This window comes from Eumetopias jubatus, unplaced genomic scaffold (assembly GCF_037043125.1).
Source record: "Eumetopias jubatus isolate StellerSeaLion01/CBP00866 unplaced genomic scaffold, mEumJub1_p1.0 scaffold_1, whole genome shotgun sequence".
In the NCBI taxonomy this organism is placed as follows: domain Eukaryota; kingdom Metazoa; phylum Chordata; class Mammalia; order Carnivora; family Otariidae; genus Eumetopias; species Eumetopias jubatus.
Genome location: NW_028274807.1, coordinates 187115855 through 187139270, shown reverse-complemented (window position 1 = coordinate 187139270; position 23416 = coordinate 187115855). Strand labels below are relative to the sequence as shown.

Sequence of the window (23416 nt, the reverse complement as noted above, 5' to 3'; positions counted from 1 at the left end):
CCTTTCAGTTACTAGTTTTTAAAATAATGGATTTGTTCACTAATATCCTCTAACAGTGACCAATTAGATTTTTAATTTTGGTTGTTTCTTTTAGTATAATTATGAACTCATGAATGCAAACTATCATTCCCTATCTGAGTGGCCTTGGACAAATCCCTTAAACCCCTCTAAGCCATGGTTTACCTAACTCTGAAAACGGGGATGTGATGGTACCTACCTCACAGAATGATGAGATTTCAGAGATAACAATGTCTCTAAAGCACTCAGCACACTGCTGGTAACAAATAGTCTCACTAAGTAGAAGCAACAGCTCTGTTATTATGATTTGAATTATAATCAGAAAATATTACCTTAGAATCTATTTCAAACTGCTCTTATAGAACTTCTACTCTACTGTTTTGAGTATTTTTCAATATCAATGATATGCTACCTTTTAACTGCCTGTTTTAGGTTTGCTTTTTTTCCCCATTATGTAATCAAAATAATACATAGTGGCAAGTTGTCTGTTATGACAGAGGTGATTTGATGACCATGCTTCATGTTTGAGAGGTTCAGAGGTTTTGACCCAGACATCAAATGGTCAAAAAATCAGAATGAGCAACAAGTGTATGAATGTCTTAAAGTATGAACGGTGTAGAGATGCAACTTGCCAGTGAGTTGTTCAAAGGGAGTAGAACATGGGAAGGCCTTCAAATCGCTATACACAGTTATTTGCATATTTCAGAATTCTGACAATCAACGGTTCTATGAGTAATTCTGAGCTCATGAAATCATGAGCTCAAATATTATGCCTGTTTATACTCATGGTTTGTATTTGGTAAGCCCTAGGTTTTATTTAATATAGCCACAAAGCACACACACACACACAAACCCAAAAATAAGCAAAAAAGAAATCAACTGCTCTTCTTTTCATGGGATTCTGTGCTTGTCTTTCATCAAGAAGAAGCTGAATTTACAAAACAATTTTTTTTAAAAAAAGGAGAAGGAATGAGAGAAATTTCTTTTGTAATGAGCCATGCAGTCTAGGAAAAAAAATTAATTGGTTATGGATCAATATTTTTTTCCAAAATAATCTGTTGTTCTAATTTGCTTTGGGGATATAAATACAACTCTAAGTCACAAAATGTTTAAATTTTAAAGAAGAGATGTCTAATATATTGAATTTAACTGGGATAGAATCCCAACTTGACTTATTTTCTGGACATGGTATCTAAGGCAGATTCTTTTTTAAAAATGGGGTTTATGGGTTGTGACTTCAGTTTAAGAAAAACATCTGGTCATTCTACATTATTATGAAAGCATGGCTTCTGGCAAAGAATAGTTCATGCCAACATATTCAATACATATTATTGAACTACAGAATGAAAGCTATGTTCCCTGGGCTTATCTTGCTTTAATTTTCCTGTCAAGCAGAAGTATGCAGTTAAGATGTCTATCATCAGTGATTTTCTTCAATGTTGTAGAGATGGTTATGATAGGTAAGGAAGTTCAGGAAGTCCATATCACAGAAAAATGTCTAAGTTCAAAAACACTACAATAAGGAAGAAATTAATTTACAAGACTCTAATCAGGTGTCAAAGAAATGGTGTCAGTTCTGGGTGAGAAGCTCTGCTGAATTTTTATTTTTTCTTGCTATCCCATTATGACAGATATGAGAGAATTAGAGTTGATTCCTTTAAAAATAATTGCCATCACTAAACCTGATGAAAGATAAGTTGCACTTTTTAACTCAATTGATGATGGACAGTATACTTGGGCCCTATGCTCCCATGGCATATTTTGAAATATTCTTACCTTGATCTTAAGAGTGACTTTGCCAAAATATTTTAATAACTAAGCAGGTCAAAAATGTTATTCCGTTTATATCCTCTGCAAATGTAAATAATTTGAAGGTATTATTGAAGATAATTCTGGAAGGGAGTGGGGTTTTTTTGATTTTATATTTTTTTCATCCAAATGAAAGTTAAAAACAGCACCACCATCTAATGACAGGCTCAAATTACTTTGCTCAGGTTACCCAGAGGTTGTTTAAATTTGCAATTTTAATAAAATCTTTTTTTAGTTACAAAAGTTATACACGCTTATTGGCAAAAATTGAAACAATACAAAAATAATGAGGGGTGCCTGGGTGGCTCAATCAGTTAAGTGGCCAACTTTTTTATTTTTTAATTAACATATAATGTATTATTTGTTTCAGGGGTACAGATCTGTGATTCAACAGTCTTACACAATTCACAGCGCTCACCATAACACATACCCTCCCCAGTGTCCATCACCCAGCCACCCCATCCCTCCCACCCCCCACCACTCCAACAACCTCAGTTTGTTTCCTGAGATTAAGAGTCTCTTATGGTTTGTCTCCCTCTCCGGTTTTGTCTTGTTTCATTTATCCCTCCCTTCCCCTATGATCCTCTGTCTTGTTTCTCAAATTCCTCATATCAATGAGGTCATATGATACTTGTCTTTCTCTGATTGACTTATTTCACTTAGCATAATACCCTCTAGTTCCATCCACTGGCAAGATTTCGTTTTTTGATGGCTGAGTAATATTCCATTGTATGTATATATACTACATCTTCTTTATCCATTATCTGTTGATGGACATCTAGGCTGTTTCCATAGTACTAGAAGTGGCTGACTTTTGATTTCAGCTCAGGTCATAATCTCAGGGTCATGGGATTGAGCCCCATGTCAGGCTCCGTGCTCAGCGGGGAGTCTATTTGGGATTCTCTTCCTCTCCTTCTCCCTCTTCCTCTGCCACTCTCCCCCCAGCTTGTGCGCACTCACACTCTCTCTCTCTCTCAAATAAATAAATCTTTTAAAAAAAGAAAGAAAGAAACAATACAAAAATAATGAAAAACTGAATTTCTGGGGCGCCTGGGTATCTCAGTCGGTTAAGCATCTGCCTTTGGCTCAGGTCATGATCCCAGGGTCCTGAGATCAAGCCCTGCATCAGGCTCCCTGCTCAGTGGGGAATCTGCTTCTCCCTCTTCCTCTGCCGCTCCCCCAGCTTGTGCTGTCTCACTCTCTCTCACTCACTCACTCTTGCTCTATCTCAAATAAATAAATAAAATCTTTAAAAAAAAAAAAAAGAAAAACTGAATTTCTGCCTCCAAAGTCCAGTCCTCAATGGTAACAACTGATGGTGCTTTAGTGTTACCTTTCTAGACCTTTACAAGCCTATTTAATATATGCATGTATCGTATACTGGACAATTTGCCTTTTTTTCTTTGCAAAAGGGTGAACAACTTTCTATACTGCTATTCATTCTTTTAAACTATTGCATAATATTCCATTGACTGAATATTTCAGAATTTACTTAATTACTTTATATTTTTATAAGCATGAAGATTGTTTCAGATTTATTTTTACTATTTCAACCATGCATTTTACTTCAAAGAGTTATCAGGCTTTAATTCTAGAAAATAAAATTCAAGCAGAAATTTACATTTCAATTTATGGGCAGGTGTTAAATTAAACCTATTATATGTGCCTATTGTATGAGGCACAGGACTTTCTAGGCACTGTCTAGGACAAGGGAAATGACCACTTACTGAATGGGCCTTCCTATGCTGTCTTGCCTTTATAAAATGCCTTGGATACTTGTTTTATTTCTGCCCCTTTCTCTCATAAGTTCCTGTGGCAGACAGTGGAGACTGACTCAGCAACCATGCTGAGCCTTTGTACCCTTGCTTACATTCCCTGTGGAACCCCAGGAAAGCTGAATACTCACATTCCATTCTCCCATGCAGCTAACATGTCCATGGACACAGCAGCCGTTTTGTGACTATGAGGCCAAGACCGTAAGAACCAAAGAGATGTGTGTACAGACATCATCAATTCTGGACTTCTCAATATGTATGAAAAGTAAACCTTTATTTGTTTAAACCACTATAGGTCAAGCTTTCTGTTACCTGTGACCAAATACTTTACTAATTGCCCCAGTCTCTAGGCTGCACATTTAAGACAGGAAAGCAGAAAAGTCGTTTGCTTTGTAAGTAATTTGGAGCTCTTTTCTGTAGCACATGCTCAGAATTCCTCTGGCGATGGTATGAAGTACCAATTCTGTGAGGCTGCTTTTGCCTGGGAGGATTTCACACAAATCACAAAGCCGGTAGAAGGGCACAATATCCAGTATTTGACAGCATGAAATGGAATGCAGTGTGGAAGATGCTGGTGCTGATTAAGAACACAGGTAGTTACGGACAGTGACAGGTGAAAGCATACAGCTCTACACAGGAAAGCTTTTTGACAGTAGCTTTCAGGGCCTCCCTATAAGATACAATTATATTGTCTTCCAGGGACATCTTGCAGTTTTATCTTCACATGAAGGTCCTATCTGAGGTTTTACAGGGTTATTTATAGAAGCTCTCTGGGTCAGAATACTGCAGTAACCGTAAACTGATAGTGAAGAAGGTGCTTGGTCAATTTCCTTGGAAAAATCCAATTATCAGCAAGAGAAGACACACTAAAAGAAAGAATTAGACAAAGATGAGTAGAAATGGAACATTAGGTTTTAAAGGTGCTCATCAGTCTGCTGGGGGCCTCCTGGGTAGCCAGTGGGGTGTGAGGGAAGCCACAGTTAATCAAAAACTCTTTCTGCACCAGAAGCTAACTTGACAGTAGGTATTCTTCACTTTTCCAGGGCTACTGTTGAGATAGTCAGCTCCTGGAAACAACTGTGTTCCCAGAAATGCTCTTTGGGGGTTCTTGGGACAGATGGCTCATCAGCCCAAGACAAATCATAAAACGAGAAGGGACAAGAGGGATTCATCAGCGGGAAGTGAGGAGGGGGAATTAGGTCCCTTTAACCTGTAAACTGTTGAATGATTAGAGATGTATGAAAGTGAGCAAGCCACCCGCCCTGCTGTGGCTGACAGGAGGGACTTGTGCAGTGTAACTGGCATGACCTACTCACAACAAGCTTTCTAAATGTTCCTGTCATGCCAGACTCTAACTCCCTTCCCCTGGTGACCTGTGATACTGTGGAGAGAAGGTTTGTGTTGGTGAGGCAAAATGTAAGAGCTACCACAGGCATCCATTTGGATGATCAGGGTTTTGTCCTATGGATGCTTTCCTTAGTCCTCATTTGGCTTTCTGAGCATTGATGTGATGGAGAACACCTTCCCATACCCATGATTGGCATTTCTGTATTAGTCTTTCCATAGCATGTGCCAGCCAAGAGAGACGCCTTTCACAGCCCTGGGAAAGTTGAGAAGAAGGAAGATAAACGTTAGAGAAAGGCAGGTCTGAGTTCAAACCACGACGACGTCACGTATCAAAAAAACTGTGTGGCCTTGGGTGTGCTGTTTTACCTCGGTTTTATCATCTATAAAAATGAGGGTTTTTGTTTCTACTTCAAGGGGTTGTTGAGAGGATTAAATAAGCTAACGTAAATAACGTACTTCCTGAAGAGAACCAAATATAATTGTTTTATTGTTACTGTTACCAGCCTAATGTTTATTGTTTTCAGTGCCAAGATACGCTTTTCTGTGCACCTCATCCTCTCATCTTCTCTTGCCCATTCATTCATATATTCATTCCTTGGCAAAAGGTATGAGCCATGAATGATGTTTTGGCACAGCAAGGGTTATAAAGATGACAGGGGCATGGTCCTTTCGGCACAGGGTGTTTAGACACTGGAGAACTAAGACACGTGCTGGTCTTCAGCACCCTGTCCCTCCCTCTCTCACTCCACATTCTCCATGGCAACCACTGTGGCCTGTCTGAAATGCATATTTGTCATGCCCCTCCCCTGCTGAAGTCCCAATCCCCCTCATAAAACTGGGGTTACTTCAGGTTTCCTTGGGGTTTTTCCCATTGACAGACTATTTCTGTAAGGGCCGGATAGTAAATATGTTTGGCTTTGTGACCAGGCTCTTTGCTGTCAGGACTCTGTTCTGTCATTGAAGTGTAAACACATCTACGTACATACACGAACAGATGTAGCTGGATGTGACTGGATACCGCCAGGGGCCGTCATTTTGGGATCCCTACTAGACCATACCTGAAACATCCCTGCCTCCCTCTTGAACAGTCACCCCATTCTTCCCTCCTTGCAGCGTCTGCCCCAGTCGTGCCAAATGCACTTCCCAGATGTGCCTCACTTGCTCATTTTGAGTCTTTGACTTGCTGCTCTCCCTGCCTAGAATACTCTTCTCCCTCTTACTTGTATAAAACTGGCAAGGTTTCCTGATTTCTCTTTAGCTGTCCACTTCTCCAGATAGCTACTCATTTCTCCTCCACTCCTCTGCAAGTATGTGCCATATGTACCATATTTTCCTCCAACATGCTCCAATTACACAATAAAACACTGTCACGGTGCCTTTTCATTCACTTGTCTGTATCCCCAAATAGACAGCAAGTTCCCTAGAGGTGGAGGAGGGAATTATCTTTACTTATTTAGTCAACAAGTATTTAGGGAGTACCTCCTTCATGCCAAGCATTGTACAGGTGGTAGAGATCCAGCAAGAGACAATAGACATTACCTTTTCTCAGGGAAGTTGTCAAACAAAACATAAACAGGTGAATAAGTAATGCCAAAAAGTACAGATTTTAAGACATCTGCCCATGTAAAAACAAAGACAGGGAATAATGGGGCCAGACTTGGGGTGGGCTGAGGTCAGGAATCCTGCTCTGGATAATATGGTCAAAGAAGACCTCCTATTTATAAAATAGCTCAGCTTATTTAGAGAGGGCTGGGGAGATGAGGGTGTGAAAAGCTGGAAGCTGAGGGCATGAGATAAGGTGTGTCAGGAGGTACAATTCCTTTTATTAATGTAATCCTAGGGTACATTACAGTGCCTGAATAGTAACAGGCCCTTGGTCAGGGTTTGATAACTGTCTCAGTTGCAGTCCCCCAAAACAGACCCTGAGACAAGAATTTTGACTCAAGAAGTTTACTTGCGAGGTAATACCAAGAGGCAGAACGATGAGTAGGGAGTTGAGACAGGGAAAGGAGGAACGCCCACGACAGGTATTAATGAGCAGATGGATGTTGCTGTAGACAATGGGGGCTCAATCTCAAAGGGCAGCCTCTGAAAAACTGTACTAAACACACCTCAGAGTTTCCCCAAAGAGGGGCAAGAACACTAGGGTTTTGTCCACTAATTTCCATCCCAAATTGGTCAGAAGCTGGCAGAGAATTAACTCCAGGGCACTTCCATCATGCCCCTGTCACAGGCTGAGTGCGTTCCTGCTGCCCAAGAAAGCCCTCAGCAAAGAGGCTGGGGTGTTAGAGGGTGAAGCCTTTGGTCTGTAGGTGGACCAGACCTGCTCCCTGAGGCTGCAGGTGACCTCTAGGCCCAGCTAAGGGGACATAGGCAAGGCATAGACAGCCTCTGCTACAATAACTAAGTGAATAAGTGAGTGGGTGGATAAATGAATGAAAGGATGAATAGTTGTACCTGATGAAAGAGGAGTGAATCAATTCAGTAAGCCCAAGGTGAGTGATATGAAATAACAGGAAATAAGAAATAAGAGGGGTGAGTCAATGAAATAAGCCCAAGGCTCTTGCTCCTGGGGAAAGGCCAGGAAGGTCCCTTGGGAGCAGCCGGTATGGTGGAGCTCAGCTGATGGTGCAGCATTCCTTCCAATCAAGTTTGCAGGTATTAAGAGTGTAGCTTGGAATTGGCCATGGCGGGAGTATTCACATCATGAAAATTGGCAAATCAAATGCTAGAAATCAGTGCTTTATTCCCTGGAGATATGATTGTCAGCACATAGCTCAGTGGCATCATGAGTATTAGTACCTGGTTTCAATTTTCCAATCCCTTTTGTGCTAGTCTTCTTTTTCTCACTTGTTTCTTCCAAGGTATCCTTCATGCCTGAGGTTGTATATCAGGCCATGGAAAGTGTCCCCTCCCTAACTTTCCTGCAGACCACAGGTCCCTGTGAGAGCCATTAATCAGCGTGTTTTCCTGTCCTCCTCTAACCTAGTGCTTTCCACTATACCTCGAAAATTAACCATAAGGATTAATAGCATCTTTCATTGATATTCCTTGTGTGGTTCAATTAGTTCCAAGGAGGGAGCTGCTTGCCCTCTTTCCAGGGAAAAACCTTTGGTATCATTAAGTGTGCAAAGATATGCCTGCTATGGCTGATTTTGGTTTATGGATGCTTATTAAGCCAGAAAATGCTAGGCATCTTTCACCTGAATGTATTTCTAATCAGTCTTCATGCAAAGGAAATCTCTGCTGGTTAATTTTGTCCATTTAGAGAATAGTTTTTTGTTGTTAGGAACAGAGCTGTAGATCATCCAAGACAGCAGTGAAATGAGAGTTCATCGCAGGAGATTTATTTCTGTCTCTTGAATTCAAGGGAAGTGAATGATTGGGCCAGTGGTTATGATATTGATTATCTTAGAATGTGCTGGAGGGTGAGCTGTCTGCTTTGTTTGAGAATTGGAAGCTTGAGGAAAGATAGCCACACAAAGATTTTATAATTTCACTTGGTTGGGTAAATGGACTTTTGCCCCAGGGCTATGGACCCAGGATCTACAAAGGGTGAGTAAGTAGATTGCATTACCAGAAGGAATGCAGTGCTAGGTGAGGATGTACACACAGAGCCCAGGATTTGGAAAAAATGACACATGCATGCATGTGCACACACATAGACTCCATGTCTTCATGTCTCTCATCAAGTTGCTTGTAGTCCCTGCAGAGTCAGCTTCCAATGGAGGTCTTTCTCCCTAGTCCCTCTCTCATCTCTTCCTTATACCCCACATAGTCCCCTCAGGCTCTTTTCTCTCTTCAGACGTACAGGACCCACCTCCAGTTCTCATTCCATCTTGGCTACATAACACAGTTCCATCTCCCAGCATTAGCCTTGCAGAGTCAAGCATCTACAAGACACACAGACCTTCCTCTTGCTAATTTTAATGGCCTCTCAGAGAAACGGTTGTCAAGATAAGGAAGTTTCTATCTCTTTATGTCTTCCAAGAACCTCCTTCTAAAATCTTCCATCTGATCAAGAGTGGAAGGAAGGAAGGAAGGAAGAAGGAAGGAAGAAGGAGGAGGGAGGGAGGAACGGAAGGAGGGAGGGAGGGAGGGAGGACAAGTTGATCACAAAGCATCCATTCTGCTTGGCTAGTGAACTTGCCCATATGTGCCTGTCAGACACTCAGAAGAAACATGGAGAACCTCAGGCCACTAAAGCACCATGGTGCATTTCTGGGTAAAGAAGACTGGAACATTTGACAGTTAACTCCCACCCAGGTGGCCAGGAATTGTTCTCCCTGCTATTGTAGAGCTAATTAGAAGAATGCTGACTCAGGGAGTCCAGAGACCAGGATTCTAGTTCCAACTCTGCTCTAGCTGAATGGGGGCAAGTGAATTTTCCTCTGCAGTTCTTGGTTCCTTCAGTAGTGTAGTGGTGATAGTAATAGTAGCAGAGAAGCAGAAGGAGGAGGAGACACTTTAATGTTTGCTGAGGGCCGTGAACCTGATGCCTTACATATGTTCTCCCAGCTAAAGCACACAAAACTGTATGAGGTAAACACTATTCTTCTCAGCCTCTTTCATGATCCGGTTGCCACATTGACCTCCCATTGACAAGCTTTCCTCCCTTGGGGTTTCACTTGAGCTGTTCCCTCTGCCCAGGGCACTTCCCTCCACTCCCCATGGCTTCCTGTCCTTCATCCTCAAGTTCCTAGCTTACATGTGACTTTCCTCAGGTGTACCTCCCTGTCTGGAAGAGCTTCCCCCGCCAAAACATATAACACAATGTGTAATTGTTTTCGCTTGTGTGTTCTTTCTGACTCTGTCCCCCCATCCAGTGTTGAGCTCCATAGTGAGCAGGGGCCTTCTTTGTCTTCGTGTTTTCTCTTTTTTATTTTCCTGTTCCCTCCCAGCTGACAAATAAGTACACCACTGAACAACGTCTGCTGAATGAACCAGTGAATTAGTCCTGATTTAAGAGATGGAGGAACTGAGGTTTGGAGAAGTTGAATAACTTGCTCAGTGTCAGACAGCTAGGAACTGGACTCACACTCAGGTTCTGCCTGACTCCCACAACTGCTCTGCCCGACCACCTAGGGAGGAGTGGTTGGCCAGACTTCTGGGAGGGGAATCCGTGAGAGCATTTTCTGAGTTCCCTCCCACTCTACATTCCTCTTCAACACCAAGGGAATTTTGACCCACCAAAGAGCTTCCGGTCCCCTCTCCCTGCTCTGTCTTTATGTATTCCAATTATAGAACTAGACCCCTAACTGATAGAATCTGTGGGAGTTGATTTCACTCTCCCAGATACGGAATCAACCATGCCTGTAATACGTTATTCACTCAGCAGGATCTGACTCTCCCAGTGTTGTACAGACATTATCTGTTTAGTCCTCACCAAACTCATGTGAATTTGATATCGGTCACACAGTATGATTTCCCTTTAATCAGTAAGGACTGGGGGAAGGGAGAAAGTTAACCAGAAAGCCCATAGGTACCATATTTAACTCAAGTACGATGTCTTAATGTTTTCAGAGCTCGATAGAAGTTAAAAGAAAAACTAGTGGTGTGTGTGGTTTTAATAGTCTGACACCTTCTTTCTATGCATCTAACATTTTGAATAGTTAAATACATAATTATCATTCCATCTTAAGTTCATTCCATGGTAGTATTAATAATACCTTACTGTATATAAAGCACTTCAATGTAAGATGAAAAGCCAAGGGTAGTTCCCTTATAGTTATTAAGCACTGAAATTAACAGGATTTATATGTCCCTTCAACTCTAACTTGCTATATTTTAATGTTTCAAGGAATTTTTTTAAATGCAACTGCTTAGAGCCATTATGCTATTCTGCTACATCTTTAATATGGGAATGCTAAGCTTCACGCGCGCGCACGCACACACACACACACACACACACACACACACACATCATTGCTGTTAAGAGAAAATAATATCACATATGTTAAGTGCTGGGCCCAATGGCTGGCCCATAGTAGGCACTTAATAATGGCAAGAAGAGACAATTCCTCCTAACCTTGACATGTACAAGTGCTGGTTACACACTTAGGACTCTTGCCCCATAGAAGTATACATGTGTAAATACCACATAAATCTCTGCATGAATTGAGAGGGGCTGCACATAAATACGTATTCCATCTTATTTAATTCTCTCAGTGATTCAAGGAGTTATAGAGGACATTCCTGTCTTACAGGTGAGGAAGCTTGAGCAGGATAAGGGCTGTCTCCATAGCCATACCACAGAGCTCATGGCTCCATTACTCCACTCTTTCTTCTGGAAAGGCAATATTCTGACAGGGAACAAAGGGCTGAGACATCCAGTATTATATAATACAACTTAGATTTAAGCATTGAGCACTTAAACTCACTCCCTACTTATTCTTACCAATACTAAAAGCTGACAGAGAGCATTTGCTCACAGGAATGAGCAGATGCACACCACAGGGATAAAAATCAGGTTCCCTTCAGTCTTGGTGTTCTGTGTGTATCAGCCCCAGATGGTGGAGTGGATTGGAGTAGCTTCTGAACGCCTCCTCGAATGCTATTGATGAGGCAAATTAGGAAGAAAAGCAAAACAAAACAGATTCAGTTTTTCTGGAGTGCTTGGACGCCGGTTCACTGGGGCTGATGGTCGCGTCAGTTTAGCTAGCGAGTAAGTCTAAATTTCCTATTTTATGGCCTGGAACATCTAAGGAGCCATCCACATCCATTTAGAGTAATAACATTTGTTAACGTTTATTGAGTACTTTTCCTCTGCCAAGATCTGTTCTAAATGCTTTATACACAGTAACACATATAAACACAGTTTTCTCTTACTATATCTACTATGTCTTTTGGTCAAGTTGTTTCCATTTTTAAAATACTGATTTTAAAAACTAGTAACTTAAAACTGCCACATAGAGAAAAAAAAACTGGTCTCCAAAATATTCCTTTCCCTGTGAAGGTTTTATCATTACCCAGTCTTTCCTATCAAAGTTAGATGGCCACTTGAGGCCAACAGCTCTGAGACTCTTCTATCAAGTAAGACTGAGGTGGCAGGTGTTACTGGATAACGCTCATTTTGTCTTCTGTGCTTTCTGAGTGGGCTTGGTAACATTACCAGTTCCAGCAGCCTTCTTGTCCACAGCAACTGTCTGCTCTATATCATGAATAGCAAAATGGCCCAGAAGAGTTATTATCAATGCTGTTTTACTGACGAGGAAACCAAGACATGGGGAAATTAAGGAACCTTCCCAAGATCACATTCCAGAGCCCATGCACTTAACCCTTACTCAATAATTCTGCTTTGCTGTGCAAAGTGAGCTAGTGTTCCTAATGGGACCCCAAACTACCTCAAGAACCTGAATTCCAAAATGAAAATAAAATAAATGGGAGTATTACAACGTGGGTTAGTGTTAAGTGCACTTGACTGACTTTCTTTGGAAATGAGCAGGAAATACTTTTGAATGTAGCCAAACTAAGCAGACAAAGTTTAGCATTTGCTTCCCATCTTACACCATCCTTGGTCTCCCAGATATATCTTCTTTCTTAAAGCCTTCCCTGATTTCCTGCTCCTCATTTTCAGTACCTAATTCCCACGGACCCATGTTCTACACCAGGATAGACTATGACATTAGTTGGTAACCAGTTGAACCTTTTAATAGTTGACAAAGAGCAACTAATACAGAGATGTAACAACCGGGGAGGCTTTGAGGCTGACATATACTGAAATCAGATGCTCTGAAGTAGAGCCTTTTAGATACTCATCTACTCTCCCAAAGCTCTTTAGCTCTCAAATTCTGACTATGCCTTTAAAAAAAAAAAAAAACTATATTACTCCAAAAGATAAAACATGTTTATTGCAGAAGACACAGATAAACCAGAAGAAGAAAGCAAGGAGACACCTCAAATTCTTCCCACCTGGAGACATCCGTCATTAATCCCTTAGTGTGTAACTTTCCAGATGTTTTTATATGAGATCGTATCTCTACCTTCTGAGGCATGACAGCTCTTTACACAGTCAAACACAGATATTTTGTCCTTGTGTTCAGTTTTCCTCCAAGCAGAGTTACCCCAGCTTGCCGGACTATTTTTTCAGAGACCACCTCTACCGTCCCCATCATCCTCCTGACTTTCATCTTCCTTCCTGAACCAAATATGATGCCACATTTCAGAAGAAACATAACCTCTCTCAACCCAGACACTAAACTCCTATTTATATATTTCATTAGATTAGCATGATTCTAATGACTCTCTTCTTGGTTTTTTTTTGTTCTCCACAGCTTTTTGCAATCTTTGCATTTGCAACATGTGGTGGCTATTCTGGAGGCCTGCGGCTGAGTGTGGACTGTGTCAACAAGACGGAAAGTAACCTCAGCATTGACATAGCATTTGCCTACCCATTCAGGTAGGAAATGGCTGTTCATGCTCACAGAGAGGGCATTTCTTTCTTATTTTAGAGGAGGGGGAGGGACAGAGGGAAAGGGAGGGAGAGAATCTTAAGCAAGCTCCACACCCAACGTGAAGCCTAATGCTGGGCTCGATCTCACAACCGTGAGATCATGACCTGAGCCAAAATCAAGAGTCTGACAATTAACCGACTGGGCCACCCAGGTGCTCCTACCTGGTTTTTTTTTAATATTTTTATTTATTTGACAGAGACAGAGAGAGTACAAGCAGGGGGAGCAGCAGAGGGAGAAGCAGACTCCCCGCTGAGCAGGGAGTCTGATGGGGACTTGATCCCAGGACTCTGGGATCATGACCTGAGCTGAAGGTAGACACTTAACTGACTGAGCCACCCAGGCATACCTGGTATTATTTTTTAAAACAACTTCCAGCACGATGTTTGGCACCTCATTAATCTACTCTCTTGTTCACTTCAATTAAACATTTATTGAGTAATCACCTTGTGCCAGACATGGTGCTGGCTCTGGGATTACAGAGAAAAGTAGAAATTGACCCCTGAAAACTTTTCTTAAATAGGAAAGTACAATATTTTCCAAAATCTTTCCCATGGAGCCCTAGATATTTAATGTTTAATGAAGAAAAGAAGGAAGGAGGGAGAGAAGAGGTGAGGGATAATTTAAAAATTATATGGTCAAATAAATTTAAGAAATACTTCTTAGCACTCTGCTTTTCTAATGCACATTTTGAATCACCAAGAGAAATACACTGTTTCTCAAATATGTTTGACCGCAGACACATTTCCTCACTGAGCATCTCAGAGGATCTGTACATCATGGAACACATCCTTATTATATTGATTTAGTGAACTTTCCCTAGTCCAAAACAAAAGTGCCTCAGCTCATAGCCAGTGAATCATGGGAAGTGGCATTTATACCAATATACTGAATGGTTTTTGAGAGTAGAACTGATAAAAGTTGCAAACACCTCTGCTCAAGTAGATACTCTATAAACTAAGAGAGTGCAAAACTCAGTAATATTGAGCATAGAATCCCTGGTAATTTGGTAATAAAAGCTACCTGCATGAGTAGAAATGAGGCTGATGGGGCTGGAGGGAGGGGTGCTTGACACTTCTAAAGTTCTGGATGCATTCCTTGGCTTTAATGGAGAATGGCCAAGCCAATGCACACTCGCTGATCAATATGTGGGATCTAGGATAGGAGATAAGAACTACCAATGGCTGGGATCTAGCACAGGAGATAAATGTCAATGGCTGGGCAGCAGGGGTAGGATGCTTAGTAACATTATTCATGAAATTGTAAGGTCTGCATTACCTTCACAATGACTTCCTACCAAAAGATTGGTAGCAACAGATGACTTGAAGGTCAGTCCATTAAGATTTGAAGAACAAGTCACTAAACATTGAGCACAGGTCTCTCTTTCTCTCAAACTGGAAGAGAGTAATCAAGAGACCTGTTTAGACAGGAAAACAATGCCTGTTTTGTTTTGTTTTGTTTTTGGTGGAGAACAGAGTAATATTTAATTTCATGCAATCCTTGGCTAAGTGTACAATTTGAAAGACACTTCAAGCAAACAGTTTCTGGTATTGGGCTTAATTTTCTTCCCAAGACATATTACCCAATAAAAGGCAGCTGAAGAAATTGGACACAAATGTTTATTGTCATCTATGAGGACAGTGGCCCAGTTCTTTGAAATATTTTTAGTTGGGTTCTGAGACAAAGATAATCCACCGTTATTTTTTCAGTAGCAGACACTTGTCTTCCAAACACTACCTTGCTCAGAAGTTCTGTACCTAGAACAGATGGGAGTCCCTGAGAAAGCTGAATCCAGTGAAGAAAGAGGCTTGAAGCACAGAGCTGGTCTTCTTTCGCCCTCTCCCTGCCACACACATCGCCCACTCCCTGCTGCAGCACCTCCAGTATCTTCTTAGAACCCTATGTCTCCTATAAGCACTTTAAAAACCACTGTTCTAGAAGAAAACAAGAAAGCTTTTGGCATTCTGCTTACCGCATCTGTAAAACACTTAGTGTCTATTATTCAGGAATCGAGATCAGCCCACTCATCCCACAGAATGTCTTGCCCTTGTGTCCCATCAGTGTCCATCTAAGAGATATGGTATGGACCATTCCAAAGAGGCTCTGTTTTTACTAGAGTTGCAGTTTCATTTGTACATTTGGATAATTCAAAATGGTGTGCCATTATCTTCTTAGGGAAGCTGTCAATGGTAAGTGACCACATCTAGAATTTATAGAGATTATTTTGATGTCATTTGTTTCAGAAGAAGTTAGGTTAGCAAGAGGCTAGTGATGTAAATCATTCAAAAGGTTATTTTATCCCAAAACATTACAAGCCAATGCCAATGATTTGATCATAATCTTAGAAATAAAAGAAGAGCATTCATCAGCTTCTAACTATTTAGTTTACTGCGCACACAAGGAAGACAATAAACTCTACTGCCAAGTCTGTAAATGACAGAGCAAAGGAAACTACTTAACCTCCTTATCAGATTATCAGGTGTGGGATAAAGTCAATTTAGAAAATGCTATATAATTTACAAAATATTCGTGTGCTGCTTCTGATAAATACGCCAAAGTGTGTAGCTCCTTTATATCACTGTATGTATATTTTTTGACCCAGAAGGAATTTACATTCAGCAATATATTCTTTTTACTATGGGCATAAAACATTTGTCTTCTGACCTTCCTTTTGACTCCTGATTAAAACGAGCAAGAAATATTTAGCTGTTTTATCATCTACTATATGTGCTAATTTGGTTTAAAAAAAACTTATTTGATAATTTGGAGGGCTCTGGATTCAAAATTTTTAGCCCTTTATACACAGAAGTGTGAAGTAGAGTTTTTTATTGTAAGGAATTTAATTTTTATAGAAAGTGTACTCAAAGAATGCCAACTAACACTCTGCATGGATACTCAATGAATGTCAAATGGAAAATAAAGGTTAGAATAGAGAGTTTGGGGGCTAGGAGAACACAGATTTTCATGGCAAAGATTAGTTCTGATGGGTCCAAGTGATGAATGAATAAATATGCAAATACATATTGCAAGTCTGCTATAAGCCTACCAAATACTGTCCTAGCCACCTTCATGTATATTATGTGATAATTACACCAACCCAGTGAAGCGGGTTACTATTACTCTGATTGAAAAGACCGAGTGGAGAGAAATTTGGTCAACATCACGTAGAAAATCAATTCTAAACTTTTGGATTTCATATATGCTACTAATTTGAATAAAAACTAAAGAAAACAATGTTCAGACTGTTTGAAGCATGGTGAGTCAGAGCAAAAAAATATGATAGCGAAAAGTGACAAAGGTAGAAAGGCAGTTCTTTGCAAAATTTTAGAGGACCTGGAATTTCTACGGGATTGAATAGAAGGACTTAAAGATGATGAAAAGAGAATAATAGGGAAAACCATTTTGAAGCAGAGAATATAGATTTGGATTTGATCATGCAGAGTTTGAGGTGTTTTCTGTCAGGAAGGTTTGTGCTAAACCCACGTAAGAACAGAGAGGCGAAGCCTAAATGAAGTTCAAAAGAGTTGTCTTCGAATGGAGCCCTGGGTGTTATGCACAAACAATGAATCATGGAACACTACATCAAAAACGAATGATGTAATGTATGGTGATTAACATAACATAATAAAATAAACTTAATTACCTTAAAAAAAAAAAAGAGTTGTCTTCATGCAATGAAAAGGATGTCCCGGAAGAAGAGAGGTCACCCAGAGAAATGCAAGACAGAAGCACAGGGCTCACCTATAGGAGTTGCCTGCACTTACTACAAATGAAGGATGAAAGGAATGACTGAGGAAACCGAGAAGAGCCAAGTGGAGAAGAAGAGGTGGGACAACGAGCAAAGTGTAGGCTTCCCAGCAGGTAAGAACCTCTCCTGTGTGCTACCGGTCAGCCTGGGTAGTGCCACTCAGTACTTCAAAGAATAAAGAAGTAAAAACTATGAAAAGACCAGTGGATATAACTGATGGTGGTTTTTAAAGACTTCTTAGTGGGAAAGAAAGCGTACCAGACTGTTGGAGAACAAGAAGGAGGAGCTTTCCCTCAGACAAGTAGAGTGCAAAATTCCAAGGATTCTAACTGTCTTACCTTAAGCCTGCGTAAGATGAGGTTTACGGAGAACATTCACCTCCTGCTTTTTGAAAGTAATTAGCTCATTTTTTTTTTAAAGGTTTTATTTATTTATTTGAGAGAGAGAGAATGAGAGACACAGAGCATGAGAGGGAAGAGGGTCAGAGGGAGAAGCAGACTCCCCGCTGAGCAGGAAGCCCGATGTGGGACTCGATCCTGGCACTCCAGGATCATGACCTTGAGCTGAAGGCAGTCGCTCAACCAACTGAGCCACCCAGGCGCCCAGTAATTAGCTCATTTGATGATGTGGTGATAAACTTCCCACTTTGGCTAAACAATAGTAAAGTTTCCAGTGTGTAAGAATCTTCCATCATTTGAATATTAAAGAATATATTAAAGAATACAAGAAGGTTTAAAATGAAAAATAAATTATTGCCACTTACATGTCTTGAGACTCCCCAGCAAAATTTAAAAATATTAGATTTGCTGTCAATTTCAAGCATTATTGTAGATTGAGGACTACTAATCACTGCCTTAGATAATTAACAAGATTGCCCTTGATTAATTTATGCTAAAGAAATAACCAGAGATACAGAGAAGGAAGGGTGTAAAAAGGTATTTATTGTTGAATTGTTTTAAGTTCTTCAAAATTAGAAACAACTTATGTACCTCCAAATAGGGAATCAGTTAAATAAATTGTGGTACATCCATAAAATGAAAGGCTAGGCAGCCATTAAAAGTCATTTTCTCAAATAACATTTAAAGATATTGGAAATTCTCTGGGCATTGTATAAAGTGACTAACCAGAAAACAAAACTATATATATGTAATGATTCTAATTTTGTTTTATTTTATAGTAGCTGGCTGTGACCGATACTGCCATGCCCATATCTCCTAGTTCCTCACCATTCATGCCTACACCTTTCACTGCAAGCTTTTACGGCTGTTAGAAGTCTTTCTGTGGCCACAGGAACTTGCTTGGTCAGTATGCAGGGCAGGCCAGAAATGCTGGGGAGTTGCTGTCTCCTGGAGCAGCCCTCATCCAATAATAAATGTAAGTTGGAGGATAAATATCCCAACTTCCTCCCATCTCTTGGGGTACAACGCTAAAGCATGTTCCATACCATCTCCGAGAGGTAGCCAGCAGGATAGTTCTGCCCACAGTGAAAATCTGTTAACACAGCTTTTATTACCTACTTTCCCATTCTTGTCTCAATTCTCCACTGCCTTATTGGTGTTTTCAGAGATGAAGCCTCCAAAAACAGTTGGCATTCATGTCGTGATCTCGGGGCCTGCTTTGGGGTAGTTCAACCTAAGTATTGGTTGAATTATAAACATTAAAGAAGATGGATGGATGGATAAAGATAAACCCCTATTTCCTCTCATTCTAAATTCATCTTGTATAATGTTGATCATGTGAAAACCATGGTTAAAAATCAGTACCTTCAGTTCAGAACATCTCCCTTTATGGTTTCTAGTTCAGGTTTCATATATGAAGCAACAGTTGGTTTTCTCTATTCATGGTATCTTAGCATAATGGTGGGTCTCTTCCTTTGGAGGTCATACTAGCATGTACTTCAACCTCAGTTTCTGAAAAATAGAAGATTGCTTAGATTTTGGAAGTGATCCATGGTACCTCCAAAATAAATTTTGTATAAAACATAGTCTATACTTTGTCAGTCCATCCCAAATATATTCTCTAAATTTTGTGGTTAACCACACTTCTTTTCTCATGGGATACCCAAATAACAAAAATTAAATCATATTTATGAAGATTATGTCATGATCATTGCATCAAATTGTTAATTTATTTCTCTATGGTGAAATTATGAAAATCAAATATTCTTTTTATACTTTCTACATTTTCCAGATTTTCTATAATAAGATTTTATGACTTTTTATACTGTTAATCTACTGAAACAACATAGTATAGCTTGAACTATAAAGATGGACTGCCTGGGTTCAAATCCCCACTTTGATACTTACTAACTGTGTTTTATTGAGAAAGTTGCCTACATCTTTGTTTTATCTGTAAAACAGAGACAGTGTTATGTATTTCACAGTAGTATTGTATTAAGTGAATCATATATGGGAAATGCTTAAAACAAGGCCTGGCATTCAATAAGTTCTCTTTTAGTATAATATTTCTACTTCCATTATCAAGAAAGGAATTAAAAATAGAGAGCTCAAAAAGATGATTATTCTGGTTAATTAGCAAAAATACCCCCAACAAAATGACCCCTTTATTATGTTATATTTTACCCAGAATGGTAGCTTCCCCAACTCTCTCTCTCCCATATGCAAACATTACAAAGTGCATACATATTTAACTGTCTCACATTTCTTAACTTGTTTTTGGCTCTTATCTTTAATGCTTATTTAGGTTGTCCTTGAAGGTATCATCAGGTTTGTATTTTTTCTCATTAAACTAACGGGAGAATGAAATCCTCCCAACGTGACAGAATGGAGACTGTTCAGTAGTGTTAACATAGTACTCCCGGGGTTGTGTGGCCTGAGTGGGGTGGGGGAATGAGATTCTGAGTTTGTTCCTCATGATTTTTTTTTATTTTACATTTTTTTAATTTTATTATGTTATGTTAATCACCATACATTACATCATTAGTTTGTGATGTAGTGTTCCGTGATTCATTGTTTGCACATAACACCCGAGCACTGGGTGTTATGTTCCTCATGATTCTTGAAATGGAATTTGAGAAGGGGTCTTCCGTATTTAGGGAAAGGCAAGCTGGGGTGTTCAGCTGGGCACTGGCTGCATAAGCCCTGTTCTGCCCTTTATAACCATAGCCACTTGGTCTGATTCTGCCACTCCTGTTTGAAATGGTGCAGGTGCCTGTTGATGCCAGGAAATCTGTGGAGTTTGGGCCATTACCTAGTAATGCTAGCTCTGTTGGGGGAAAAGCATTCTTTCTCTAAGATCCATACCCTAGAGCAGTGATGATAAACTGTTCTTTTTTACCATAAGGGCCAATTTGGGGAAAATAAAAATGTTAAGGGCTGCAATGTTTTATTCCTTGTGTTCAGGAAATGCTGCATTTGCAATTACATTTAAGCATTTGTTTATTGTTTCTCATTACCGAAGGGTTTCACTCTTTTTGGCTAATGTTTCAGAAACTTTATAACTACAGTATCTCATCATAATGTTGTGCATTAAAATAAGTTTTGTGTGTGATGAGACCTGGTGGTATTATGGGGCAGGGAGGGCTGAGAAGATTTGAGGGTGGTGTAGCCAAAGTGTTAATGGTGTATCTTTCGCCAAACATCTGGCTTCAAATCCAACCTCTGCCACCTAGCGGATGGACAAGTTATAATCTCCCTGGGCCTAGGTTTCATTATTGTGAGAAGGAAATAATAGTACTTTCCTCTTAGCATGGTTGTGACCTTTCAGTTAAGTCATACAAGTTATTTGTGTAACACAGAGTTTGGCACACATGAAGAGTTCATTGAATTGTAGTGTCCTTGTTGTGGATATGATTAATTTTTTTTAAGAGATTTATTTATTTATTTATTTGAGAGGGAGAGCGAGAGAGAGAGTGCATGCACAAGTGGGGGTAGAGGCAGAGGGAGAGAGAAAATCCTCAAGCAGGCTTTCTGCTGAGAATAGACCCCTGATGAAGGGCTCAACCTTAGGACCCTGAGATCGTGACCTGAGCTGAAATCAAGAGTCAGTCACTTAACTGGTTGAGCCACCCAGATGCCCTTGATTAATAGAATGTAATGCAAGGAACTGGCACCAGAGCATAGCTGTGGACCAAGAATAAGGACAGCCGTGTTTGGAGATTCCTGCAGTGAAGACAAGAACTGTCATTTGTAGGGAGTGTCTGCAGAGATCACAGAAAACATGTACAGTGGCTACTGGCATAGAATGAGTTAAATGAAAAAATTAGTGAATAACAAATAGCTCCATCCCACCCCACTGTGTAGATTGGAACACTTATGTTGCAATACCTCCCCAAAAGATGAGTGGTGGTGGGGACTTAGGAGGATGCCTTAGTTGGATTCTCACAGAGGCACACCCTGACACAAGGATTTGTAGTTGTCTGGGCAGGTGATCCCTGACAGCACCAGTAAGGCATGGGGAAAGGGAAGAAAACCAATAAAGAGTACATTAATGAGCAAGGTACCACCATGATCAATTGGGGCAACTGAGACTTCTAGGAAAACACAGATAGTATGCTTCAGAGTAATTCAGGCAAGTGATGAAGCTGGGATAATTATCTACCAACTCCTATTGGCTATATTGGTCAAAAACTACTACTGCAGCTTCTGTTAACTCCCTGGCACTGCATGCAGACCAAGCATACACTTGCAGCCCAACAAAGCCTTCAAGTAGAGATCTCAGATGCTTGCATTCGAAAACCATTAGAGAAACCCAGAGAGATGTGGATGAGTGACTGATGGCCTCTAATAGGGTGAGGAGATTCTTTAATCATCTTTCCTACATCTGTGAATGACCCCATGTTATATCATATAGTCATTTTCTCAATAAATATTTATTAAGCACCTACATGTACAAGGCCCTGAACTGTGGAGGTACATAGTGAAGTGGACATAGCCCCTTCCCTCTTAAAATTTACAATTATACAGTGATGGGAGGAAGACATTAAAGACGTGGACAAAGAATACACACACACACACACACACACACACACACACACAGAAAGAGAGAGAGTAGTGGTAATTTCCAAGAAGAAGGTGAACATTGCATAGAGAGAATGATATATATAACACCTATATAGAGAGAATGATCCAGAAGACCCTCCCTGAAGAGACAGCATTTAAGCCGCTAAAAAGAGAAGAGGAAAGAATGTTCTAAGCCAATGGAACAGGATGGACAATGCTGACAGGAAATTAAGAAGATAAAGGAGATTGCAGGAGGAGCTGTGTTGTGTTAGATTAGCTGGTTGGGGGAACCTCCCTGAGAAGTGACATTGGAGTGCAGATCTGCAAGAATTGAGAGAGGGAGAGCGAGTGACAGAGCTTGCCTCAAAGCCCCAAGGGGCATATTCCTGGGGAGAAGGAGGAGCAAGTGTAGAGGCCTGATGTCTGAGCTTGGGGAGGGTCTGAAGATCAGCAAGGAGACCAGCCTTGCTGGGTTGGAATGAGGCTGAGGGAGGGAGGCAGGAGATGAACTTGAAGAAGCAGACAGAAGCTGGATCACATAGGGTCTCATGGGATAATAGGAGGAATCTGGATATTATACAGGGTGAGATGGGAAGTCTTTGGAGGTTTTGAGCAGCAGAATCATGCAACTTTATGTTTTTGAAAGATCTTGCTTGTGGCTATAAAATAGATAGTCTTAAGGGGGCATGGGGCAGTAGTGGAGTCAGGGAGGCCAGTTAGGAGACAGTTGCAGCCATCCAGGGGAGGGTTGGTGGCTTGGACAGGGGTGGAGGTGGTCAGAGAGTGCTGTGTGGTATGTAGCATTTCATATTCACATCGTCATCCATGCCTCACCTCCTATGGGAATTTTCATCTACAACCCAACCCTGTTGGTCATCTTTTCCTAGTTTTCTCCGTCACTTTTGCCAGTGATGTTAGGTAGTACTTGGTCAGCATGGAGGCCAACTTTGGCTTGTAGGCACCTCTTAGTGCCATGAGTTTTTCAACACTGCGTGAGGACGTCAACCAGAATGGTCACACACACGTAAGCAACCAGCTGACCTAATTTAAATGGAAACTTACAGGATTCCATTGAGATGTGTTTGCACCCACATTTTGGAAAGCCATAAGAAATTTATGAAGTGGACAATAATTCTGCTGGTTGTAAACAAGTCATTGCCAGTATCAGTCAAGGTCCAGTCAGAAAAAGAGAGCTCATCCCTGATGGCTCAATTTTTAAAAAGGTAAGATAGGAAACTAGGTAGACAGGGGTTGCATGATGGGAAGGGGGACCAAGAGGCAATCCAGAGGTTAGTACCTGTGCGAAGA

The 23416-nt window shown here is 40.6% G+C and overlaps 1 protein-coding gene across 1 annotated transcript in view; it reads left to right on the top strand.

Annotated features, from left to right (window-relative positions):
- The window catches only part of SYNPR (synaptoporin), a 306624-nt gene that overhangs the window by 170267 nt on the left and 112941 nt on the right, over positions 1-23416 (top strand). Inside the window, exon 3 of the mRNA XM_028110463.2 lies at positions 13223-13347. Coding sequence (XP_027966264.1) covers positions 13223-13347 — 125 coding nt within the window. The remainder of the gene's footprint in view (positions 1-13222; positions 13348-23416) is intronic.